Source organism: Pithys albifrons, chromosome 4 (genome assembly GCF_047495875.1).
Source record: "Pithys albifrons albifrons isolate INPA30051 chromosome 4, PitAlb_v1, whole genome shotgun sequence".
In the NCBI taxonomy this organism is placed as follows: Eukaryota; Metazoa; Chordata; class Aves; order Passeriformes; family Thamnophilidae; genus Pithys; species Pithys albifrons.
In genome coordinates, this window is record NC_092461.1 from 24,241,729 (window position 1) to 24,266,521 (window position 24,793).

A 24,793-nucleotide genomic window follows, 5' to 3' on the forward strand; every position below is an offset into this window, starting at 1 on the left:
TGAGTGCAATAGTAGGAAGACTGTTGTCAGGAATGAGGATGCTGTTAGCCTTGGTTTGTGGTATAATTTAATAGAAGTTATCTCTTGTTTTAAAACAGAATACAGTCTTTTACTACCAACCTGGAGATGCCTTTCGTGTAGTATGTCCCAACAATGCCAATGAGGTGGAAGAGCTTCTTCGCATCTTGGGACTTTCTGAAAAAGGAGATGACTTCGTTTGTGTAAAGGTTAAGCAGGGCACTAAAAAGAAAGGTATGGCATGAAGCACTGGTCACAGACTAATGCTCATTTCTGTGTTGGTAGTAGTTGGTATGCATAGTTTTGAACATTTTTACCTTTAATATTAGAACACAGCTGTCATTTCATGGAGACATGTTGGAAGTCACAGCGATGTGTTAGTTCTGAGAGGATACATAAGAATGTTGCTGCTGCTTTTATTATAGATGAGTTATTTTTTGACTGAGAACTTAAGGCTGGCCTTGGCATTCATCCATCTCATTCTTCCTCTCTGCTCCTTTATGTTTATGGAGATGAAGCTTTAACCACATAACCTTACAATCCCCCACTTGAAAGTAACATCTTGCACAGCACTTCACATCAATCTGTTTGCAGCCTAAGAGGGCTGCACTCCTGAAGTATAAGCCTTAGTGATATTGTGGGGTGCCTTTTAAGGGGCTTGTAGGTCCATATGATCTGTTCTACAGAGTTATGATCCCATGCTTCAGAAAGGTAGCTGTAGGTTCAAGGTGTGCCTGTGGGCCTCTGCAAATTACTCCATTCTAGGATTGCAGTTGGTGTCTTAATGGTGCTGCTGAGTTGTGCTTTTATTTCCATGGGATGGGGTAGGGATCTTTGTTGTTCTGGTCTATATGTAAGTCAGTTCTCATGGTGAGATTCCCTGCATCATTAAGGGCAACACAAGCTGTCCATTAAGTATGAGAGGTAAAAAGGCCTCTTTCTTGGAATTCACAAGTAACACAAGTAGCTTCCAGTCCTATTTAACATCTTTATTGATGATTTAGGTGAGGGGATTGAGTCCATCATCAGCAAATTTGCTGATGACACCAAGTTGGGAGGAAGTGTCAATCTGCTGGAAGGCAGGAGGGCTCTGCAGAAGGATCTGGATAGACTTGAGAGATGGGCTGATTCCATTGGGATGAAGTTCAGTAAGGCCAAGTGCCAGGTCCTGCACTTTGGCCATAACAACCCCATGCAGCGCTACAGGCTGGGCACAGAGTGGCTGGAGAGCAGCCAGGCAGAAAGGGACCTGGGGGTACTCATTGACAGGGAGCTCAACATGAGCCAACAGTGTGCCCAGGTGGCCAAGAAGGCCAATGGGATCCTGGCCTGTATCAAAAATAGCGTGTCCAGCAGGACTAGGGCAGTGATCCTTCCCCTGTACTCTGCATTGATGAGGCCACACCTTGAGTACTGTGTTCAGTTCTGGGCCCCTCAGTTCAGGAGATATATTGAGGGGCTGGAGTGGGTCCAGAGAAGAGCAACAAGGCTGGTGAAGGGACTGGAGCATACGTCCTATGGGGAGAGGCTGAGAGATCTGGGTTTGTCTAGCCTGGAGAAGTGGATGCTCAGGGGTGACCTCATCACTGTCTCTAACTACACGAAGGAAAGTTCTAGCCAGGTGGGGGTTGGTCTTTTCTCCCAGTCAGCAATAGAACAAGGAGACATGGGCTTAAGCTCTGCCAGGGGAAATTTAATTTGGATATCAGAAAAGAAATCTTTACAGAGAGAGTAATCAGGCATTGGGACGGGCTACCAAGAGAGGTGGTGGATTCACCATCCCTGGAGGTTTTAAACTGAGATTGGCCGTGGCACTGAGTGCCATGATCTAGTAAATTGACTGGAATTGGACCAAGGGTTGGACTTGATGATCTCGGAGGTCTTTTCCAACCCAATCGATTCTATGATTCTGTGATTAATGAGATGTGTTCACATTACAGGCCGTGTGGGAACATATCATATGGGATGTCCAGATGTGGCTGATCCCTATCCCTGAGCGCACTCCAGTAACAAACCTCTGCAGTGCAGGGTCACCATTTATACTTGGTGCAGAGTCAGTGTGAGTTTCAGCCTGTTTGCTGTACGAGGGATAAGCCCTCCATCTGCCAGGCTGGTCTAGCTGTTATCCAACCTCATTGTGATAAACCCCTTATCCGTGCACCTCCCTCTTGGGAAACACCCATCACCCTTGTTCCTCTGAAATGTACACCCTCCAGACACACCACCTTGCCTCCTTGCTCCCACCAAAGGCCCCAGCAAGGTCCCAGCTTTGTAACAATCTGCATTTGAATCAGGATTGGTCCTGAGTACCTTTAAGCTTATGGCAGTGTCACCCCATCTAGAGCCCTACAACTGTGCACAGGCAAGTATCAATAGACTGGGTTGTGTGAGAGATTTCACAGGTGTGCTACTTCTTGAAATTTTGTTTGTCCTGAAGACTAATAGGCTTTTCTGTGCAAGTCAGAGCCCTGCTAACTGGCTGCATAATACACAACTCTCTCTCTGTAAAGTAATGACAGTGTCAATACGATGTTTAAACTGAAGGTCTTGAATAGGCATGGAGAGATATTCTCTCCTTCCTGCCTACAGTTCCCTTTTTTCTGCTATACTGCTGTTGCAGTAAGGATATAAAGCTGCCCTAACAGGGCACTTTAAGTTCAGCAGTGGTAGAGCAGTTTCCATGTGGAACCAAGTCTGCATAAGCCAAGTGAGCATAGCTTAGCCCCTTGATTATTGTATACCAAAAAAACTGTCCTTCCAAGGCAAAGTTGATAAAATAATTGAGTGAAACTTGAAATATCAGTGCTCTCATCCTATGTGTAAACCCAGGTTACTGTATCTCTGGCTGCCTAATGTAGCACTAATCAGGGAAAAAAGGGTGGAATTGTGTTACTTGCACACATTTTTCTATATCTTATATGTAAAATGACATGCCTGTTTGTGAATCTTAGGGGATGATAATGGACAGGAAGATCATAACACTGGATTGCAGCACAGAGAATCAAAATTATTGGTTCTGCTATTGAGTCTTCTCTGTGATCCAGAGCAATTCATTCTTTGGTACTGTGGTGATGAGCAGAGACTCATTAATTTGCTATAACTTACCTACTTGTTGCCAATCTGAACCAAAGAATTGAACTGTTTTTAGAAATGTTCCAGAGTTCCTTTCCTTTTTAGATGTTTGGCCTTCAACTTCATTCACATTTCTGAGGAATTTGTAATAGTTAATACAATCTAAATGAGTAGAGCTGAAAAACCTGGGAGAAGAGCTTGAACAGCATGCTGTGCCTCTCATGCATCTTTACAATTTACCAGAAATTCCACTGAATTTTTTTGTGACCTTTATGTTTGGTCTATCTGATAAAGTAGATAAGTTGAGAGGACAAAAGAGAAATTATTTGAAGTTTAGTACAAAGTCTATTGTTTAAATACTGGATTTCTGTAGTTGTTTTTTTATTCTACATACCAGCATCCTAGGAAGAGGGTGAATTACTTTTTGTAACATGCTCTCTGCATGTTCAAGAAAAAGAATTTTATATAAATATGAAAACTGACACTTCTTTCCTGCATTATAATTATGCCAGTCCTCTTCTAAAAGTAAATCTTCTTCTTTGTATCAAGAGTTCACTCAAGTAATGCTGTAACGAAGAGGTAATTTAGCAAATTTTAAAGGGCCGTTCTTGGAGCAAAAATTCTGTAGTACTAAGGGGCTCTTGAGTGGAAAAAAGCATGGTAACAGTCAGTAGCTAGATGTCAAGAGCAATCCCAATAGGCAAATTGTGTCTGTAAGGAAACAATTTGGTAACTGCAGAGCTTATTAATTAAAGTGGGTTTTTGTCACATAAATACTCTTCTATTGCTTTTGGAGATAACTTAGAATAGCTGCTTTAGCATGACATGCAGTGAGGATGAGAAGCCTGGCTGATGCCATGAAGGGATAAGATGGAATGTCAGAGTATCACCTTCCTAGATGTGGAACCTGTAGAGAGTGGAGGAGGGATTATTTGCTTGTACAGAAACCCCTTGGATCTGCTGAGTCTCAGAAGCTCTAGCATGGCACTGTCTGGCTTTGTACACCTTGGAATAGCTAATTAGAAAGCTCCAGCGTGTTTTGGTTTTCAAGAGTGCTTATTGATGGAGGGGAGAAATGTAGATATTCCTTTTCCTGGTAAGTATTCCTCTGAACTTTTTCAAGCTGGAAAGTAGGAACAAAGCCTGCAGTGGTTTAGCAATGAAATTTATGTGAATACTGGACAGTATTCTCCTCAGTTTTCTGCTTTCCTAACGAGTTTTGACTTTTCATCGGAACATTGTCATTTATACTTCATTAGAAAACTTCTTATAATTTCTGCTAACGAGCTGGGGCTCAAACATAACAGAATTAAATGCAGTTTAGCTGTCTTATTTCTTGAAGGAACAAGGACTATGTGATTCCATTTTTTTTATTAATAGATGCACCTTTTGCTTTGTTCTTTTTTTCCTCCCACTAAACTAGGAGCATCTCGTCCGCAACACATCCCTGAAAGAAGCACTCTGAAATTCATTCTAACCTGGTGTCTGGAAATAAGAGCAATTCCCAAAAAGGTGTTTATGTGTTTGTTCTTTTAAAGAGAAATCCTTAGTAATTTTATGCTATATGGGCTCTTACACATCTGTCCTTGCTTTGTGTTTTGTTTCTTTGTTTCTTGGTGAATAAGGATTGTCAGTTTTTATGTTGCTGTTTGTACTTTACTCTGAGAAGACTCACTTCTGGTACTTTATCTGGCTAACATTCCTGTTCTGCACTACCTTGATTCATAACTAGTCTGGAAGTAAGTAGAAAAGTATTAGATAATTTGGAACGCTGACTGAACCTGGCCCCTTAGTCACTTTAGAGAGAACATTCTTTCTAATCAGAGGGACCCATATCTGTCAAGTTCTGTCACTAAAAAGACACATTGCTGCATGCAAATATACCACAGTGTCCTTTAAATTATTTTGAAGTTTTTCTTTAGCATTTCAGTAACCTAGCAGAATTTCAAGAAAGCTTTTTGCTTGTATACTATTTGTTCTCACAGCATATAAGTGTTATTTTCCTTTCATTCTGTGCATGTAAAAAAGTGAAGGCTTGCAGCTGGAAAAGCATGTATTTTTGGTGTTATCAAAACACAATTTAGAGATAATTTTGTATGAAGGATGAAGCTAAACAGTTGTGTTGGTTGGGTCTCTGAGAGAAATCAGTTTTTAGAAGAACCATTTTATTCAATTTAGTGGATTTTGCAGCTAAAGAGAATCTTCCAGTTGTTCCAATCTTTTCAAAACTGCATTTAACAGTTTTGAAAATTTGTCTCAGCAATATGAGTAGGCAGAGGATCTTGCCTGGGAATATCACCATAGCCAGTATTGCTGTGTTAACTGTTCAGCCTAAAATGTTCTTTATGTATCTCCATGCTCAGAACTATTGTCTGGAAGCTCAGTGGTTGAGTACACTCACATTACTTTCCAAGTATTCTTTTGTGTTGGATGTGTCATCTGATTGCATTTGGTGTTTTGGATCACTTTTATTTTACACACTGTGTCTATTTCCACCTTTCTTTTTGGAATAAAAACCCCTTGTAACTATTTACATCTGATTTACTTTACCTTGCAATGCTCAATTTAATTTTCTTTTAAGAAAAGCTTACAGTACCATTATGTAGGCATAAAGTATGGAATAAAACACCACAGCAACATTTACATCACTCATTAAATACCATACTTTATTTATAGTCATACCTCTTCTAAGACTTTTTCTTATTCCTTTCCTGGCTTCTGTAACATAGCAAATGATGTTGTGTCTTAAATTAATTTGTGTTATGGAGCTGCCTAACTAAAGAGTAAATATGGGAATTAAGAAAACCTTACATAAATTTGGAATTTTTTAGGGAATGGCTGGTGCCTGTTTATTTGTCTCTCCCCTGCTCAGGCTAAGTAGCATTTTCTCCTAACTTGACCCAGACATTAAAATAGCAGTCAAAAAAAAAAAAAAGGTAAATTTTTGATAGTAGGTAAAAGTGTGCACTGGGAAATAAATTGTATTATACATTAACCTGCTTCATGTCCCAGAGAACCCAAATTTTTCCCAGTTTTGTGACCATTTTTCCAAAAGGACAAGTTTTTTTACTCTTCACTCTTCCTTTCTTCCCTACAGGCATTTTTGCGAGCTCTTGTAGAATGTACCAGTGATGCAGGAGAAAAACGGAGGCTTCAAGAGCTTTGCAGCAGACAAGGAGCCTCTGATTACACACGCTTTATTAGAGATTCTAATGTTTGCTTCCTGGATTTACTTCATGCTTTTCCAAGCTGCAAGCCTTCACTTAACCTGTTAATTGGTAAGTGACTGATTTAGATTTAATTAGATTTTGTTTCTGAAAATGCATCAGACTGAATGTTCAGTTTGCCAAGAAAGGGGAATAACTGTTCACTTAACTGCTTTAGGAATATTATACTTTCTATAGTGATCAGGCTGAAATTGTTGTTGGGGAACAGAGCTCTCTTCTACATTTCATAGTCTTTGACCTTCATTCTGCAAACACTTAGGTTCATGCCTGTGCTTTCAGTGGCTCTGGCTTACTCCTGTACATAAGCAAAAGGTGCTTGCAGGATTATGGTCTGTCTTTACAAGTCAGTTCTTCAACTGCTTACAATTAAAAAAGACACGTTTTTACAACTCCTAATTTCTCTGCCTATATGTTAATTTTCTCCACTTTTCCTGTTAAAACAGAATGGTTTCCCCAGTATATTTGTATTTATTTAATGTCTAATGCACTCACTGACTTGCTGGTGTAAAACATTGAAGGAAGGATACTCCCAACTCTCAAATACATCTGGCAATACTGGCAGTCATTTTTCAAATTAGAATCCAAAGTTTCTTAGTATGTTTCATAATATGAATCAAAGAAATTGCTTTTTATGTTCTTGCAGTAATCTTCTCCACACCTACTCCCAAGCTTCTCCTTCTTAGGACACTGTGGGAATTTCAAAAAATAAATGCAAGCTGTGTTTCACTTTGTACAAATGCACAAATTTCCACAATGGAAGCAAACACACTTGGCTTTTCAAAGGTGATATAGAACATGCTGTAGCAACTTAACTGAATAAAAGGAAATCTCAAAAGTTTTTGAAATGTGTTCCCCAAAGAAAGTTATGGCCTGGATGGGTTCAGTGTCTTCTTTAAGTACTTGCACTGCACTGACTTTTCTTAACTCTGCCTAGCAACTATCTTATGTAGCAGAGTATCTTCAAAATATGTCAGGGTGTCCATGTTCTGGCAGAAAGGGTAGTTCCATTTATGTACATACATGTGTAGATATAAATTTGTGTGTGTGATATAAATAGTGGGGTTTCTGTTGGAAAAATGCTGAGTAAACGGTCTCTGGTTTTTCTTGGCTGAGATTTCAAAACTTTACATGTGTCCTCTTAGTGGTTTGACATTTAACTGGCACATCTGCTTCTAAGACATTGTATGTAGGAAGCTTTCAGTCAAGTAATTCCTGTTAGAGCTTTTGAGCTCATATATAAACGGTGGGGAAAATTACATTTCAAGCTTCACCTTAACTACTCGCTACTGGCATCATTTTTGTGCACCTTACAATTGGTTTTAATTGACCAAGAACCCCATAAAATAACTGTTGGGGCCTCATTGTATAGGATTTCTAATTGATGTTGCACAGAGTCTAAACCTGTTTAAAATAGAATTCAAGTCTTAGTAGCTTATTTTTGAACCGCAAACACTGAATGTTAATAGAGTCAAATTATAGTTAAATTAAAATATCTTGTAATCTGTTACAGCATAAACACTCATTATATGAGTAAATCAAATAAGTGATGCTTCTTTTTTTTCTATTCTTAGAACATCTTCCTAAATTACAAGCCAGATCCTATTCAGTGTCAAGGTAATGAAATATTCAAATTATATCTCCTTGGTTATTTAGATGTGCTTTTTTTCATACATGTTTGTGTACATTATAATCTAAAGAAGAAAGAGAGGAGGAAAGAGTAAAACTTAATTGTGACCCTATTAAAAAAACCCAGCATGTTTGGCTATTTCAAACAACATTGTTTTGAATGTCTGGCAAGGCTTTGGTGAAGTTCTCAGAAATAAGCTTACTCACATGTGGATCTGTTAGGAATTTGGACTACCTTCTGTGCATTGGCCTCTGAGTCCAACCCTAAGATGTTTCCTAACTATATATAGATATTGTCGTTAGCTGAACACTGAGAATCTTGATTCAATTGAAGTGGTTTGGGCTGCAGATGGACTGGCTGCAAGATAGTAGAGCTGTGTCTCAGGTTTTGGTTTGATTTTTTAATACTTTTGTTTTTGCAGTTCAAACTTGTATCAGCCAGGAAAGCTGTGCTTTGTATTTAATATTGTGGAGTTCCCTCCCTGTCCCTCTAGACCAGTGTCACGGAAAGGAGTATGTACAGGGTGGCTTGCTGAATTAGTTGCACCTCTACTGCACCCCAATAAAAACACTCTGGATACCAAAGGAGAAACCTCTTCAACTGTAAAGGTATGAATATTAGATCAAAACTCATTAACTGTTAAATTTCTGCATTTTTGAATCAACTGCAGGTTTCTTCATTCACTGCTGTGATGTAATGCAGGTGTTTTGGTAGGCTGCACCTTAATTTTGCAGTTCTTCCTTATTTTTAAGTTTACCTTCCCCTCTGTAACATATTTAGAACTTCAGTGCTCAGTACTAAAGTTAAATTTTACCTCTCTGTGCATACCTGAATAGTGAAACTTCCCATTGCTGAAATGACAGAGTTGTTTTCTACTTCACAGTCATCCTAAGCGCATCTTGGAGGATGTTCTCATGGTCCAAACTATGGCTGTGCAATTCAATGTTTTTGACTGTTTGTGTTGTAAGAGAGAGGCACTTGGAAAGGGTGGCAGATAATAGGGGAGAAATTGTAAAACTCACATTTCTTGTTAGGTCTTGCAGAGTTTGCAAAGGCCACATTATTGAATATGCCTGGGGACAGTCGTTAGTTTTTTCTGGTGTATATCAATGATGGTTTGGCATGGTGCTTATTACTGGAAGAAGGTGCATATGCCCCCCTGCCCCTTTTCCTTTATGGAAGAGATTCTGTGTAATTAATTGGTCTCAAAGTTATTAAGTGTAAGCTATTTATTAAAAAATTGGAATTCTACTATATAATTAATATGACAAAAAAAACTACTGCCAGTCTAATCTATATTTGATTATGAAGAATGGTAACAAAAGTAGAATTTGGTTGAAAGAAAACTGTGCCAGTAATTCAAGATGTCAGTCAAGCAAAAGGGAAGAAAACCCTATATAAGTCATCTTCATTTTTTAAAACTGATGCAAAAGGCAAACTGATTCATATGTACATCATGTATCTTATTTCAGTATTCACATCTGCTCTTTATTTAAAATATAATTGATTTGAAGTTTATTAAAGATCCAACATGAAAAAGAGGTGATTAAAAAGGAAAAAAAAAGGGTTATCACAGAATGAGTCTGGCTAAAGTTCAGAACTATTTACATCTGCTGTGCAAGCTAGAATTCAGCATAGACAAATATGCAGCAATACCCATACATTGCAGGAATATGTGGAATAACAATACAAAATAGATGGGTGTGATCTTGTGCAAACATACCTTAGATTAATTGAATACAATTTACACTATAAATGTGTTTACCATTTGCAGTCTGTTTTATAAAAATGACCAGTTTGGAATCACTAATAGGGAAAATAGCCTCCTAGCTCAAATGTGGTCTTAAGTATATACATAAATACTGTTCCCCACCAGCAAGAATTATATGTTTTTTTATCATTATGAAGCCAGGAAAATAATCCTGTTTAACTTTGTTGTATCTGTAGTGAATTAGAGTATAAGAAATGAGTAGTGCTAAGCCACTCAGGTTTACAGAGCAAAGTTTAAATAACTTGGTCTCATGCCTCCCTCCTTCCTTAAACTTGAAATTAAATTCAAATCCTTTCATAATTAATGTGCAAAATAAATTGGATGTTTGCTTTTGACTTGAATGGATGAAGCTCTGCTATGGCTGCTGCTGAGTCTTGAATAATCTTTTAAAGAATTAAAAATAGTGCACTCTTGTTTTCTGTCTATTATGTTGGCCTCATCTCATAGGATAGTCGTGGAGCTTCTATAAAAATTATATTTAGGCTTCCTTTCAGACACAGATCTGAAGAGTAGAATTGCAGTTCATCAGTGGAATTATGTAAAACATTTTCCAAGGTCCTTGAGCTCTTACCTGCCTCCCCTCACCCATATGCATTTTTGGAGACCACTTAAAACTTCTGGGAAAATTAAGAAAGCAAGAGCAGTATCAGTGGGCTTCAATTCACTTTAAACAAATCCTGACTTCCAGTGGGTTCTTTTTAGATAACCACAACTCAAGAAGTTGAGTTGCCCATAATAGCAATAGACTAACTTTAATTCCCTTTCATTACCAGCACCACACTTTCCATGAATTTTTTAGCAGTATTCCCCAAATTTATGGTGCAGTCAACTTCCATATTCAGAAACTCGTGTCTGTGTGATTTTCCTCAGTTTTCCTCCAGATGGATTAATAGGTTTGTAAATAAGGTGTGAGAGCCTTTTTTCCCCAGAAACTTAAGTGAGCTTTTATTCTAAATGTTTGTGTGGCATTAAAGATAAAATCTGAAGCTCAGGATTTGAAAGGGTTTGTGGATATATATGCTACATAAATATCCTGAAGATTCTGGAAAATATCACAGTGTTTTCACTGCTTTAAGAAAATTCTTCAATTATATTTTATCTAATTTAATTTTAGATATCTATTTTTCATCGTCCAAACAATACTTTCCACTTACCTGCAGACCCGTCTGTCCCACTCATGATGGTTGGTCCAGGAACAGGAATTTCACCATTTATCAGTTTCCTGCAACATAGGTATGTACCAAGTTGTTATCTGGAAAGCAGCCTTTTGTGATGTTGAGGAGAAATACAGTCTCAGGTTTAGAGTATAAATGCAATTAATTTTTTTTTGTAATAGTAGTATGCTGATAATAAACACTTATTAAATTTAAACAAACATCGCTTGTATATTTATTTGCTTTTCAAATGAGAAAAACACTCTCACCTGACTGTATTTAATATTCATAGTAGATATATGAGAAATTAAGTGAATTACAGAGACAGTAATAAGAAATTAAATCCTTTGTGTGTTGCTGGTGGAAGTCCTGTAAGAATATAGTAGTTTTTATAAATACTGGTTTGCTTAAATTTGGTATTCAAATTCCTTTTCCTTCATAAGTGGCATTTATATTAAATAGTCCTGGTATGATGAATGTCAGGTTTTCCCCCACATTCCTTTATTTCTTTGTGTTTTACATTTTGATGTTTTAAGATGAGGAGGTTGGCATGTAAACCCTCAGCAGCAGTCTTGGGGTTTGGGAGTTTGTGTGTGAGGGAAGGCACATCCTTTATTTTGCCCCTCCAACTGCAGTAGCATAAGTTTGCAAGGCAAAAGGATGCTCATTCAAAAAGTGACAGATAGCACATCACCAAGAATGTGTAAAAACGTGATCATTCTGAATAAATGAAGAACAGGAAGAATGGGATATTTGGGTAGGAATAGTTCTAAATTTTGTAGGTAACTGACACATAGCATTTCTGGGTGACTCATTAGATCCAGCAAGATAATGGAGTTTCTTGGGTCCTGTAACAATTATTTTTGAAACATTTTCTTTGAAAGAAAAGTGAAGTTTTGATATGATGTTTCTAACTCCATGCTTTAACCAAATCATTTTGTACCATCCTTGCTCCTTAATTTTAATTCCAAAATACTCCTTTATCTCAGGAGTATTTTGCCTTTTATCATAAGGATAAATTAAATCTCTCAAAATGCAACTAGGAAGTTGCAGCTAAAACTCCTTTAAAGTAATACTTTCACCATTATTTCAAGAAAATGGAATAGCTTTTCTGATGATGTGATAGTTAATAGATTGTTATTCCTGTAATCTAGCAGATTTCTACAGCTGAATGGAAAGCATGCTAAAATTGCTGAGTTTTTTCCAAGTGGTTTACAGGACTTTCAGTGAAGGATAAAAAGTAGTGATCTCCTTATTCAGCAGTCAGAAGTGTTTGTGAGATGCTTGGATGTGTCAGTCTTGACTATTCCAACATGAAAGTGTTGACAAAAAAATAAAAATTTTGAAGTTGATTGATTTTGAGCTGGTCCAAAAGTGAGTAGTCAAGAAAATTGAATAAAAAGGATTTGACTTTGATTTACCTGAAGTCATTTCACATTTCTGCCAATCCAGAGGTTTTTTTAAGTACTACTTGAAATGAGAATTAGGTTATAGATGTTTTAGATTCTGTACTCGATAAATCAGGATTGGAATTTTTTTTGTCTGTTTAGGCAGAAGCTCAGAGAACAACATACAGACTGGGAATTTGGAGAGACATGGCTGTTTTTTGGTTGTCGGCATCAGGATCGAGACTATTTGTTCAAGCAAGTTCACTATTTAATGTTAATTTTCTATTCATGAGGGAATGCTTACCTCTGAGCCATTGCTAACAGGTTTTTATTACTTTTCAGAGATGAGCTGAGATGTTTTCTTGAAAATGGCACATTAACTCATCTTAAGGTTTGTTTCTCAAGAGACTCTTCACCTGCCGAAGTAGCTCCACCTAAATATGTGCAAGACGTCATTAGGCTTTATGCCAAGGAAGTTGCCAGAGTCCTGCTGAAAGAGAGGGGTTACTTCTATATATGTGGGTGAGTAGAGTGGAAATGGACTGTCTCTGAAAGAGAGCAGTGTTAGCAGAAGTTTGTGGCTTTAGAAAGACTTCGAGCTCTCTAAAAGAAAGGACCAACATGATGCTCAAAGAGCCTCCCTGAAAAGCTAGAGTTTCATCCCTGTGTCTATTGCTTTCCAATACAGTCTTGAAAGTATAGCTTGTAACCACACAATTCCACTGATTATTTTAGTCACTTATTATTTATTTTTCTTTGGTTTTTTTAAATTCAATTACATTATAGGAGGTTTCAAGGTAATAGATTTCTCTTTAGAAAATGAGATATTATGAATACACATGATGAGAAACTGCTTAGCTATGAGATAGTAGCAGTCTTCTGCTGTGGTTCAGGTTTGGGTGCTCCAGAATGCTAAACTCTGTAATAGCAATATATTTTACATTGGGAAATTTTATTTGTGGATGCTAACTTACCTGGAGGTTCAAGCTTTTTAGAAAATCTGTTGATAAGTGCACAAACTGTTTGAATATAGGGCCCAACATCAATATGTTCTCCTGCAGATGTATATCAGCTATCTATATTAAAAATAGTATCATTAAGTGAGGGTTTTGATAGCTTTCTTTGTTCTTCTTTTTTGATATTAGAACTGCATAGTGATATAATAATAAAAAATACTTCAGCAGATCCAATTCTTCCTAAAAGAAATCAATTCTGTGACAGCTCAGCTATGGTTGCAACGTTTTATACTTACAAATCACAGCATGCTGAAAACTTTTTAGTATTGGATTGAGTGAAACCCTGGTTACTGTCAGTGCTCAGCTACATGAAAACTCAGAATATTGCTGTACAAAATAAAAGCTGTATTTTTGTTGGGATTTTTTTGTAATGCTTTTTTTCCAATATTGTCCTGCCTCTGAAGTTATTGATAAATGGGAAATATACTATTACACATTTTCATCCTCTACTTTTTGTTTTTCAGAGATAAGAAGCACATGGCTGATGGTGTAAGTGATGCTGTAGTAGACATTTTAAGCATGGAAATGGAAACTGACAGATTGGAAGCAATGAAAATCCTGGCCATGCTTCGAGAAGAAAAACGCTATTTACAGGATGTTTGGAGCTAAATATTTATCTTTTCCTATGCCTTTGTAGCACAAAATACTTTTCACACATATGCTTTTGAGTAAAAGTTGTTATCAAAAGTGCTGTCTACAGTCACACAAATGTTAACTTCTCTATTGACCTTTTAAACAGGAACATGAAACCTATTAAATGGCAGCAAACCAGGCTGGCCTTTGAAGTCTGTCGGTTTTTAGAGGTGTTATGTAATGGACCATCTCAGTGCCTTGATTCTCTCATTTTAAATTGGTTTAATGTATAAATTAAAAGCTTCTGTACTTGTACAAGCATAATTGTTTCTTGACATTACATCATGTATTTTTTCCTATAATGTACACATAAAGCTGCAGAGAAAATATGTTACTCACTGATCTGTGTGTCATCAAATACATTACTGACTTGCCAAGATTTATTTGAGTACTTCCTGGATACTTCCTGAGACTCCTTATATTTTTTCAGCTTGCACAATGACAGTAACTGCCAAAAGGAGTGATGTTGTACAGAAAGGTCACTGAAGAATTTCAGATCCAAAATTCTCTTTAATACTTAGCTTTTTCATTACATCATTGCATCATGTCTCAAAGTTTGCTACATTCTATGCTATCCCTGTTAGATTTTTCTGCATAATTATTTTCAAATTGTTTTCATTCCTGTCTCTGAAATGTTTGTGGTTTAATAATTTATGAGCAAACTTGCCAGTTGGGCTGAATTTGGCTGCTTAGCATATACTTTCTCAGATTACTAAACTAATCTTGCTAAATTGAAGACATAGTAAAATACAGTGTTTTGAAAAAGTTGCCCTTACATGACATTCCACTGCCAAAATCAGGTTGTTGAAAGCAAATCATTGAAGTGTCTGGTCTTCTTTCTGAGGAGGGACACTTGATGTACAAATAGGTGGAAAAGTGTAAGTCATTTATGCTTCTCTTCACATCCCTTCCTCTCTTCCCTCTGCTTTTTCTAACTTCTAAACATCCATGTTGTCATTCTTAGACCTTTAAGGGTAAAAATAAAGTATGAGAGAATATTTTAGACAAATCATTATTTTGGGGGGAATATTGTTTTGTTTTGACTTACACATAATCAGAACCACATCACTTACTCCAAGCCCTATGGTTGTCTAGTGATTATTAGTTAATTGGTAGGTAAAAAACAAAAAGTAAGAAAAATTAGGATGATCAGTTAGAATAAAAATCTTGTGTTTAAAGAAGCGTTCCAGTGAAGTGCCTGGAATTAAGGTTTGGATATAACCTGTGTAGTGATTATTTAAATAGCCTTGGAAGAGATAAACTAGAATTTTCTGCAGAAGTTCTTCAGCAGAGTGATTGTATCAATCCCTGTGAAGTAACCTCTACAGCAAAAGTTCCATAGGGAGAGATGGCTTGCAGTAATTAAAAACTGCATTTTTCTATCTTTGGCACATAAAGAAGCAAAGAAGTGTTTATTTTTCAAAACTACTCCAATTTTAAACTTTAATGGAAATGACGAAGACAATGCAAATGTCAAAATTATTATTAAAAGAAAAAGCTACTGGTATTGCAATAGTAATGATAAAAGTCTAACTACCTTCTGTTGCCTGGAGTTTGTTTGGAAATAGCACTTATTATATGACATGCATTCTCAGATAGGACTTAGAGTTTTCAGTGCCACTTGGAAGGTCTTGGAGATTATGGAAAAAGCAATGTTTTTCTCACTGCAAGTTGTGGCTTTCCTCAAATGTCTTACAAGTACTCGTGTTACTTACATTCCACAAAACAGAAGTTGCACTGACACTTTTAGTAATACAGGTAATTGCATAGTGCCCTTTGGGATATTGACAGCTGAGTGTCCTTTCATCATTGTGTGTATTGCATTTGACAGGGTCTTACATACTACTGGTATCTGTGTATTTCCCCTGTCCTCTTATCAATTCCTTACAAAACACTTGGGTAATTTAGTGATACAGTGGTAAGTCCTTAGTGAAGCACATGAACTTTATTATGATCTCTTAGAACAACAAAAAGTAGTTGCAGGCTACTCTTAAATTTGTAACTGCATGATGCAAAGGCCAAAGTTCAAACAAACTAAAATAACCCCAACAAAGAGCACCATCTGTTAGCTGAGGGAAGTTATTTTGCATTCACATTCAGTGACTTTGAATGAGGAGGAAAGGCAGGGAGGAAAGAACTTATGAGGTACAAGAACGATGGAGGTGGAAAAGGCTTGCAGTAAGAACTATGTTTTTCTTAATTAAATTGTGTGTTTGTATAACTAGATAGTGCTGATTTATGACTGCTCCTCAATGTCTTTTAGAATAGCATACAAAGGTGGATTTTGCTAATCTAAAGCAGGGGATTTTTTTAAACCTCTTTTAATTTTATTTCATTAGAAATAACATGTATGTGCTTTACCTCATACTTCCAGAATTTGTTACAGAATTCATTTGTTGTTTAAAAGAAACAGTTAAGATTGTGTGCTGTTTCTTATATTTGAGAGGTGTACCGTTGTTATGCTGGTAACAAGGACTGGTGATTATGCTAAAGCTGCTGTTCTAGAGAACCATTAATAGTGAAGCATTCATATGGCTTTATTTTCTCATTGGTTTTTGAAAGTTATTCTCAATTTGCGAAATAGAGTTAATGTCACAATTTCTCTTCTAATCCACATTTTTAAAAGAGGGTTTACTTTTCAAATTAACAAGCTCATGTAAATTTTTTTTTTTAGTTTACTGCTTCTAAATTAAAGCTGACTTTACTGCACCTGAGAGCAGATGTAGTATTTCTTTCACCTCTTTTCCCTCTCCCTTTCCTTCCCCCTTCTCTCCCAGCTTTTCAGGAAATCCAGAATATAGGCAGAAATAGAAAGAACAGGTCTTTTTAGCAGTTTCTGAAAATGCTGAGCATCTTGAGAAGTTTCTTTTGATAAATTACTAGGCCAATAGCAGAATTACAGAACATCACTAGTGTGTCCATTTTAAGACTAAACTTACATACTGCTCATAAGTCTCTTCCTTTCTGTCTTTGGTGATTATTTTTGTTCTATCTGAGAGCCTAAAGTAAGGAAGGAAATTAAGAGAGCCTTGAGCTTGGCTTTCCTAGTACTGGATGCTGATTAGCTCACAGATCATCTTCCTTATGCATTTCCTCAATAATTGCACTGTCTGATATCACAGAAAATCTAGCTACTTTCCAAAAATGTAGAGGTATTTTTTAATAAGTTTGAGGAACTATTTTTAATGGAATGGAAAATCTAAACATCAGACTTTGTGGGAAGGGATAGGTCCCACTGTGCTCTACACAAATTCTGTCATGGGTCTGCTGTATCAGAGGTGCCAGCGGGGAGGGGGTGGGGAGTGGGACACATGTCTGTGTGGGGCTATGTGTGGGTATCAAGCTGTTAATGAAAAAGATGCTTTATTTTTGCTTGTTAGATGTTTTTCAGTTTCCTGCTTGTTCTTTGCCATCATTCATACTGCTGCATAGCACAGAAGATGCGTGGAATGCTGAAGTTAGTGGCAGCATTGCAGGGTTTATGTGGACTCTCCATTACATAGTGGCTTACTGCGCTGCTAGTTTTGTATTGTGTTTTGTACTCTGAAAATGCTAACTTTTCTGAAACCATCCTTCAATGTTACACAAATTCTTCTCCAACAGTTATATTTTATGTGGCCTAATAGTGATTATTGTTGCTATGCAAAGATGTGCTGTAACACAAACCATGTGGAAGGTATACACTGCGCATTTTATCTAAGTGTTCTCCTGTATCCTTACTAAACTGCTCCCCGAATGGCAGTTGAGTTCTCTGTTGTTGAGGATAGAAATATTTTGTCAGGTTCTATGCTTGGCTAAAGTAGTGTCCATGGTGGATAGCATTACACCTGAAGCCTTCATGCTTTTTAAAACCTTGGTCAGCACCAAGCCAGAGATAATTTTAAATGTATCTGACTCACAGATCCCCTGTTTGAATGGACAAATTCAGCTGCAGCTGAAGGTAGTGCAAAATTCCACGTAAGTAACCATATTTATTCAGTCTATTATTTGGTAGCTCCATTTTTTAAAGAAGGATAAAAGAACACTTACAGCAAGCTAATATGAAATCACTACCTGAAAATCAACTTTGAGTTTTATGGTTCCCATGAAGACATGTTTGCAAGTTCTATAATGTAAAAATTGATGCTCTCATTGGATAGTCATGCATTTAGCAGTTTTGTATGTTGATTGCTTTGCACAACCAACTTATTTGGGGTTTCAATTTCACTGGATATCCTTTATAAAGGGCACTTTTTTTCTTCCAAGTAGCTTTGTCATCCTGCATCTCAACCTGACAGCTTAAAATTTTTCCCTGCTCTTCAAATGGAAACTTTGTATCTCATTCTGTGGATCCATCTCATTCCAGTTATGCACCATCTCAGTTGGGAAGACCAAAACTGAATCCAGTAATCTAATTTCAGGCATGACAGTGATTATATAAAAATAATAAAATAATAAAATAATAACAGAATATTTTCAATATTTTTTTATATTCTTTTCTGGATTTGGGGGTATCTTAGAGGAATAAAAATGGGAGAATAACTGCATGCCTGCTAGTGGTTATAGGAGACTGTTACAGCGCTGAAAGGTATGATCTACAAGGCCTGGTCAGTTCTGGTGAATTGAGAGATGAATCTCCATTGGCAGAATTGTATGAGCAATTGATTCAGATCTTAAAATTGAGCCAGTTGATACAATGGTTTAATATAAGAGCTGTAGACTATTTTAATGAATCTTGATAATCTGCTTTCCAGTTGCAGAAAATGTGTAAATGTAAAAAGCTGCTCAGTATTATTAGAGTTGCCTAGCATAAAGAAATCAAAATGCTTTTAAATTGATGGCAAAAACAGTATATCAATTTGTTTAGTCTCAAAACCCTATTCTAATATATTTCATATTGAAAGAATCAGTTTTATACAAATGCAAATTACAGACTTGAAAAGTTGATTCAGCACCACTACAAATTACATTCACTTTCATTAGCATTTGAATAAATGCTTCTCTTGTAGTGGAAAAGGTTTGTCAGATTGACAAAGCACTCCAAGCCAATTGTCCTTATTAAAAAAGAAGAGATTCTACTGTTGGTTTGAAAACAGCAGTTTTGTAAGGCTCCATCAGTCAAGAATTGATTAGTTTTCCTTATTTTTTTTAATGCATTTCATTGCAACTTGCTAGAAGATCAACAGGACTGCTTCCAGTACTTTCTCCTCAATATTTTTAGTTTTTCAGGTGTTGTGAGAAAATGGTGTCACTTGCCCTCAGTTTATGAACACCACCAAAGCAAAGCGGAATTATGATATTGTGTCTAGTCAGCATTTTTGGGTAGAGGCAGATGTTGAAACAGGCACTTGTGTGTGCACCTGTGCGTTCCATTTGTCTGTAAAAACTTTTTTTCTGGTTAAGTGCCAGCTCCCTGGTTGTGATCCTTATACACAGACCACTGCTTCTTGAGATGAAGATGATACTATGCTGTCTTTCAGCTGGAATAGATTCGTCTAGAATAAGCCACTGTTTATGTCACCAGCACTCCTTTTTGTTTTCTGTAAGGATGAGAAAGGAACAGTATATGAACTACCAAAACTGCAGTCAAATAACAGCTTGTGTCTCTTGGAAGACACTATTTCAAAGGCAGAATCTCTTTCCCTTTTTCATGTTAAGTTCCTAAATGTACTAGAAGGGAGTGGCATTGGTGCCAACAGAAGCCCCAGAGGCAGAGCTTGGTGGTAGTAAATTGTTTTGTTTTCCTTGTCTAAGAACAGCTGGAGTAAACAAAAATAGGAGGGCGAGAAAGGAATCCTGTAACATTTTAAAAATAAATTATTGGATATCCAAGAATTTCATGCAAGTTGGTTTTTAAAAGGTCTGTTCCTATGAGAAGCAGAACAGATAAGTAGAACATAAGTTACTGTTGAAATAGTCTCAAACAAAAAGCTAATTTCTAAATAGAAATGGCTATATTTATCTACCAATGGGCAAGTTTCTTAAGGCACTTACAGCTTTGCACATGGAGAGTATTGCATTTTAAGGTAAATGGAAACATTTTTCATTTGTAAAACTTCCTACAAAGGTCCTTTCAGAATTCATGGGGATGGGGATAATAATTCTTTCATCAGTAGTTTTCCTACTTCTTTCATGGGTTATGTAAAACATCTTTTTTTTTTTGTCATACACATATATCTAAATAAGAAAGAAAGAAAGAAAGAAAGAAAGAAAGAAAGAAAGAAAGAAAGAAAGAAAGAAAGAAAGAAAGAAAGAAAGAAAGAAAGAAAGAAAGAAAGAAAGAAAGATGGATGGAGTTTCTGTCTTTGCTCCACAGGCAAAACATATTTTGAAATATCGGAGTAGCTGTGTTCTTCCATTTACACAGCTGTATTTTGCTATTGAAATATATGTAGACCTATGTTCAGAAAATGTCAAGTGAACACTTCCAAGAAAAAAAATAGCTGCTGGATAGTTCCATCTGTTCATTTATTGCTGTCAGAAAAATATAGGATTTTCTTTACTGTTTCATTTTGCAGAGAGAAACTCTTGAATGCACAAATGGTATATAAAATGGAGGGCATAAATCTGTAAAGTGCTGTACAGATGTGGTGGAAATATTCCTTGTTTCTTACAGTGCCTGTAGCATTCTAGGGACTTTCAAACACATGAAGAAACACAACTGATCTAGTTTATATTAATCTCACCAACTTTAAAGGCTTTTGTACAGTTGCATATTACTGTCTGATATTGCTGTCAAAATACAGTGAATGAAAGAATCTGTATTTTTTTAATGTGTCTGTTTATGTATTCAACATGTAGATGGTGATTCTAGATGATCTCTGAAATGTCATGGCAATGAGGAGAGGTTCCTGAGGGCTGGAGGAAAGAAAATGTCACTTCAAGATGGACCAGAAGGAGGATCTGAATAACTGCAGTCTGGTCAGTGTTGCTTTGATTCCTGGAAAGCTGATAGAGCAAATCCTCCTGGAAACCATTTCTCAGGGGAAATTGGTGATCTGGATTAGTCATCATGAGTAATGAGGAAATACAGATTTTCCTATGTGGCAGCCTTCCAAAATAAGAAAACTGGCTTTCTGAATCAGAGAAAAGAAGTGGATATCATTTGATCTCACTTGCAGAGAGGCTTTTAACACTTTTAACACATCTTACTGATGAAATAGGGACTAAAGAAGTACCAGGTGGATTGAAAACTGGCTGAACTGCTGGTCTCCAGTGGTAGTGATCAGCTCAGCTGGATGACAGTCACTTACATTGTGCCCTGGGGAACAATACTGGGTCCAGTCCTGTTTAATATTCTCATTAATGACCTGGACAACTGGGGCAAAGTGCAGGTTCAGCAGGTTGGGAGATGATGCAGAACAGGTTGCAGTAGTGGTTGATGGATAAGATGACCGTGCTGCCCTTTGGGCCGACCCTGACAGTCTAGAGCACAGAGCCAAAAGGAATCTCACTTTCAAGTGACCTTTGCAAGTGGTTGTCCCCAGCTTGGCTGCTAACACCTTTGATACAGAGTATAGTATCACCCTGATAGAAAGATTCTGACTGGAGGTTCAGAGAACAAAAACGTATTCTCTAGGAAAACCTGCGAATGAACAGGGAGTCTGTAAAGGTTACCCAGAGCTTCCACATTAGGGATTCTGAGGTGCTGTTTGATACTTTTGATATCTACAGCATTCTGCAGTGGTCTGTGGTGTCTTATTTTGCTTTCCTGACAATGCTTTCTGAAATGTTCAATGTTACACATATTTGGAAGGGGTGGGTTGGTGGAGGAGATTTAATAGACCACTGCTACAGTCTATCCAGCACAGCCTTTTCCCTTTCGCTGATGTCTGCATTAAAAATTATCACATTTGTTTCCTAATAAAACTTTATGTTGAAGTTCAACAGTATTTTTCCATTGTAAGATTTTCAGCAGCAGCATCTTAAGTGCTGGTATGTGACTACATATGATTTGTGTTCCTGTTTTGTTTTGGGCCAAAGCCAGATTAATGTCCTAAAAGAAAATATTCAAGGCATGGTATGAACTTCAGCAATTCAGTACATCTGGGCAAGTTCGTCCTCAACAGAGTTAAATTAAAAACAAACTGGTTGACTTACTGTGAGTCAGGCTGCAAAAAAGGATGCATGCAGGCTTAAGAAAGACAAAGTATATATGCCAGCTGGCCAAATAAAAGCAAATGTTGTTTTATATTTTTATAGTTGGGCTTGTGCAAAGAATTATTTCATTGCTATTTTTCAAGTAATTTATTGAGACTCTGCAGAACTGAAGGGTAGTAAGTTTTGATCTGGACAGAGATCCAGGTCATTGTGAGTTTTCAGATGATCATTTATAGTTAAATTTAAAATGCATTTTTAAGAGAGTGGTTAATATTTACTTGTAATGTTGATGTACAGGGTAGACAACTCTGACAGTTTCAAGTAGAAATTACATGTTAGTATACGGTTAAACCAACTGTAAATTCTTTTATTTAAGACCTTGTGATCACTGAGTGGAAGAATCAACTGTTTCACAAGTTATTTGTCATTACCATGTGCATGCAACGTGTTTTATCATATGCAGTAACATAGCAGTTAAATTACTCATAGGAGTTGTGGTTCATTTTGCCAAAGACCTCCATGAAGTTCTTCCTCCTCTCACTGTTGAGTTATGGTACTTTGAACCACACAGTTGCTTTAAATTATTTTTTAATTAAAATCCATAAAATCTGCAAAAATATATCATTCTTGTTAAATAACTAATTTTCTATTCTGTGTAGCTCTGAGTATAAATGTGAGCCACTGTACATCAAAGTTTTTCAAATGTCATATAGTATTATGCACATTTTAATTTAACAATTTGTCTCATGTCATGCAATCCTCAATCATCAAATTTCACAAACCACGTCATTGCCTCATAACTCCTGTCTAATATCTCCATGCCAACTCCCACCTTTAATTGTATGGAAAAGCTGCACTAAAGAGGTCTTTTTCTATAATGTTACCATGTGGAATCCTTGAAAATATTTAGCTAATTTTTTCTAATTTCTTGTTTTCGTTCTTGCTTCTTTGTCCTTGCACCTTCAGGTATGCACTTCTGTCTTCTACTTATCTTCTTTTGCTGATGCATGTATGCCTCTGATAACCTCACCTCTCTGCTCTGCACATTCTTGTGGCTGTGTTTCTCTTGCTAGAAGCTATCCTAGGTGGTTTGAACATATTTACTTCCAAAGGTGATTCTGCCCTCCTGAAGGTATGTCATGTTTTCCATGCAAATTTGTTTTGTGGCAACAATTCCAATGGCAGCATTTCTTTTTCTGGGACTTCTGTTGCAATAAAGTGTAAAAAAGCCAGGAGTCATCAATGGAATAACTTTTTCCTTTTCCTGTGTATTTCAGAAATGATTGCTACAAAATCCCCATTTTTAATAGGATACTTTATTTTTCTCATAATTAATTGTCTCTGAACACATACTGAGGAATTTCTGCAGATTTTGGCTTGTCCTCTGAAGACGATATGCCCTTCTTTTTCTCAAACAGACCATTAAGAACAGAGAACAATATGGAAATATTACTGTTTTCTCTAGCACTGACACTTGTAAACTCCTAGTGAATATGATGCAGATAGCCATGTCATCCTCTGGGTTTATATAATTCCAGTCAAAAAACCTCCTGTCAAGGGAAACAAAATGTACACATGCACTATATACATGCCTCCAGCACTGGTCATGGGTAAGATGACAGAAAAACCTGTGTGCATCCTCTTTCTTATCATCCCCCAGGCAGGGTGTGAGGAAATTGTCCGCAGGCAAGCCAGCAAAGAAGCAATCAAAGATCAGTGTAGCATACAAAGCTTTCTGTTGCTGTGAATCTGCCCATGGCATATCTGTCAGCCTTTTTTTAAGACAGGAGAAGGATCATTAAAGTAGGTATAATATATCTGAAGAGTCATGAGTATTGGTTTTCAGTATACTTGGTTTTCATTCTCGGATTTTCATCCCCTTCCTGCATTCTGGGGTTGAGAAGATTCCTTGACAGGGTGCCTGTGATTCATTGCTTGCACCGTTCAGAGTAAACACAGTGGCTTTCCCAAGACAGACTGCCCAGTTTACCTCTGCTAGCAAACTGTAGCAGAGGAATGCAATGAAGGCAGTTCTGCCACTGGTGGAGAATGCTTTCACTGCTGTCAGCTGCTGTGGGCAATGCTGTATTGCAGTCAGCTTTAATTTGTCTTGAAGGTAGATAAAAATTCCACCAAAGTCAGCAGTATGGGAAATGTGCTGAACTAACACAGTAAATCACCTGCTTTGAAGGATGGGTATTTCCTGGCCAATTTATGTTCCTGGTGAGCTAGTGTTTTGGGGAGTGATGTGTATGTGCCTTCAGTAATTTCTTTGACCTCTTCAGGAGAGTAAGCGTGTCCCCATGTTGCATTCTCCTGAGTATATCAAGGATACCTTCGTGCTTCAAACACTTTCACCCTGTTACATGAAGACTACAACACTGATCACTCATTCCCAGGGCCATGGGCAGCTGCAGTGCCATAGAATAATTTTGGTGGTGTTAATAATAGTTCCTTGAGTTGGGGAAGGATGAAAGGGGCAAAGTACTTTTGAAAATAGCAGCCTGTGTGATCTTAAAAGAAGTTGTCCGAATGTTATCTTGTAGAAAGGAAAAACTAAGGATTACACAGATGCACTAGGAGGAAAAATTCAAATTGCTTTAGAGCAAATTGTTACTCTGATTAAACTAAGATAAAATATGAATATCAGAAGTGAACAGGGATGGAACTGCTGTGCAAGTAATGCTGTCAGTCAGCAGAAATGTGTGCTTGGACTTCAGTATGAAGTTCTTATGTTCTAAATTAGATTGTAGGTGAATGGCACAACCCTTTTGTAACCCAAGTCTTTTGTGAAACATCAGGGAAAAA

General features: G+C 37.1%; 1 protein-coding gene across 4 annotated transcripts in view; it reads left to right on the forward strand.

The window, feature by feature from the left end:
- Positions 1 to 16,620, forward strand: part of MTRR (5-methyltetrahydrofolate-homocysteine methyltransferase reductase) — a 35,133-nt gene extending 18,513 nt beyond the window's left edge. For all 4 annotated transcript variants that reach the window (XM_071553663.1, XM_071553665.1, XM_071553664.1 and 1 more), the window contains 9 exons: positions 99 to 252; positions 4,514 to 4,602; positions 6,188 to 6,368; positions 7,889 to 7,931; positions 8,366 to 8,552; positions 10,830 to 10,948; positions 12,420 to 12,512; positions 12,600 to 12,779; positions 13,738 to 16,620. In XM_071553663.1, coding sequence (XP_071409764.1) covers positions 99 to 252; positions 4,514 to 4,602; positions 6,188 to 6,368; positions 7,889 to 7,931; positions 8,366 to 8,552; positions 10,830 to 10,948; positions 12,420 to 12,512; positions 12,600 to 12,779; positions 13,738 to 13,882 — 1,191 coding nt within the window. In that variant the 3' untranslated portion in view covers positions 13,883 to 16,620. The remainder of the gene's footprint in view (positions 1 to 98; positions 253 to 4,513; positions 4,603 to 6,187; positions 6,369 to 7,888; positions 7,932 to 8,365; positions 8,553 to 10,829; positions 10,949 to 12,419; positions 12,513 to 12,599; positions 12,780 to 13,737) is intronic.
- Positions 16,621 to 24,793: the final 8,173 nt, after the last annotated feature.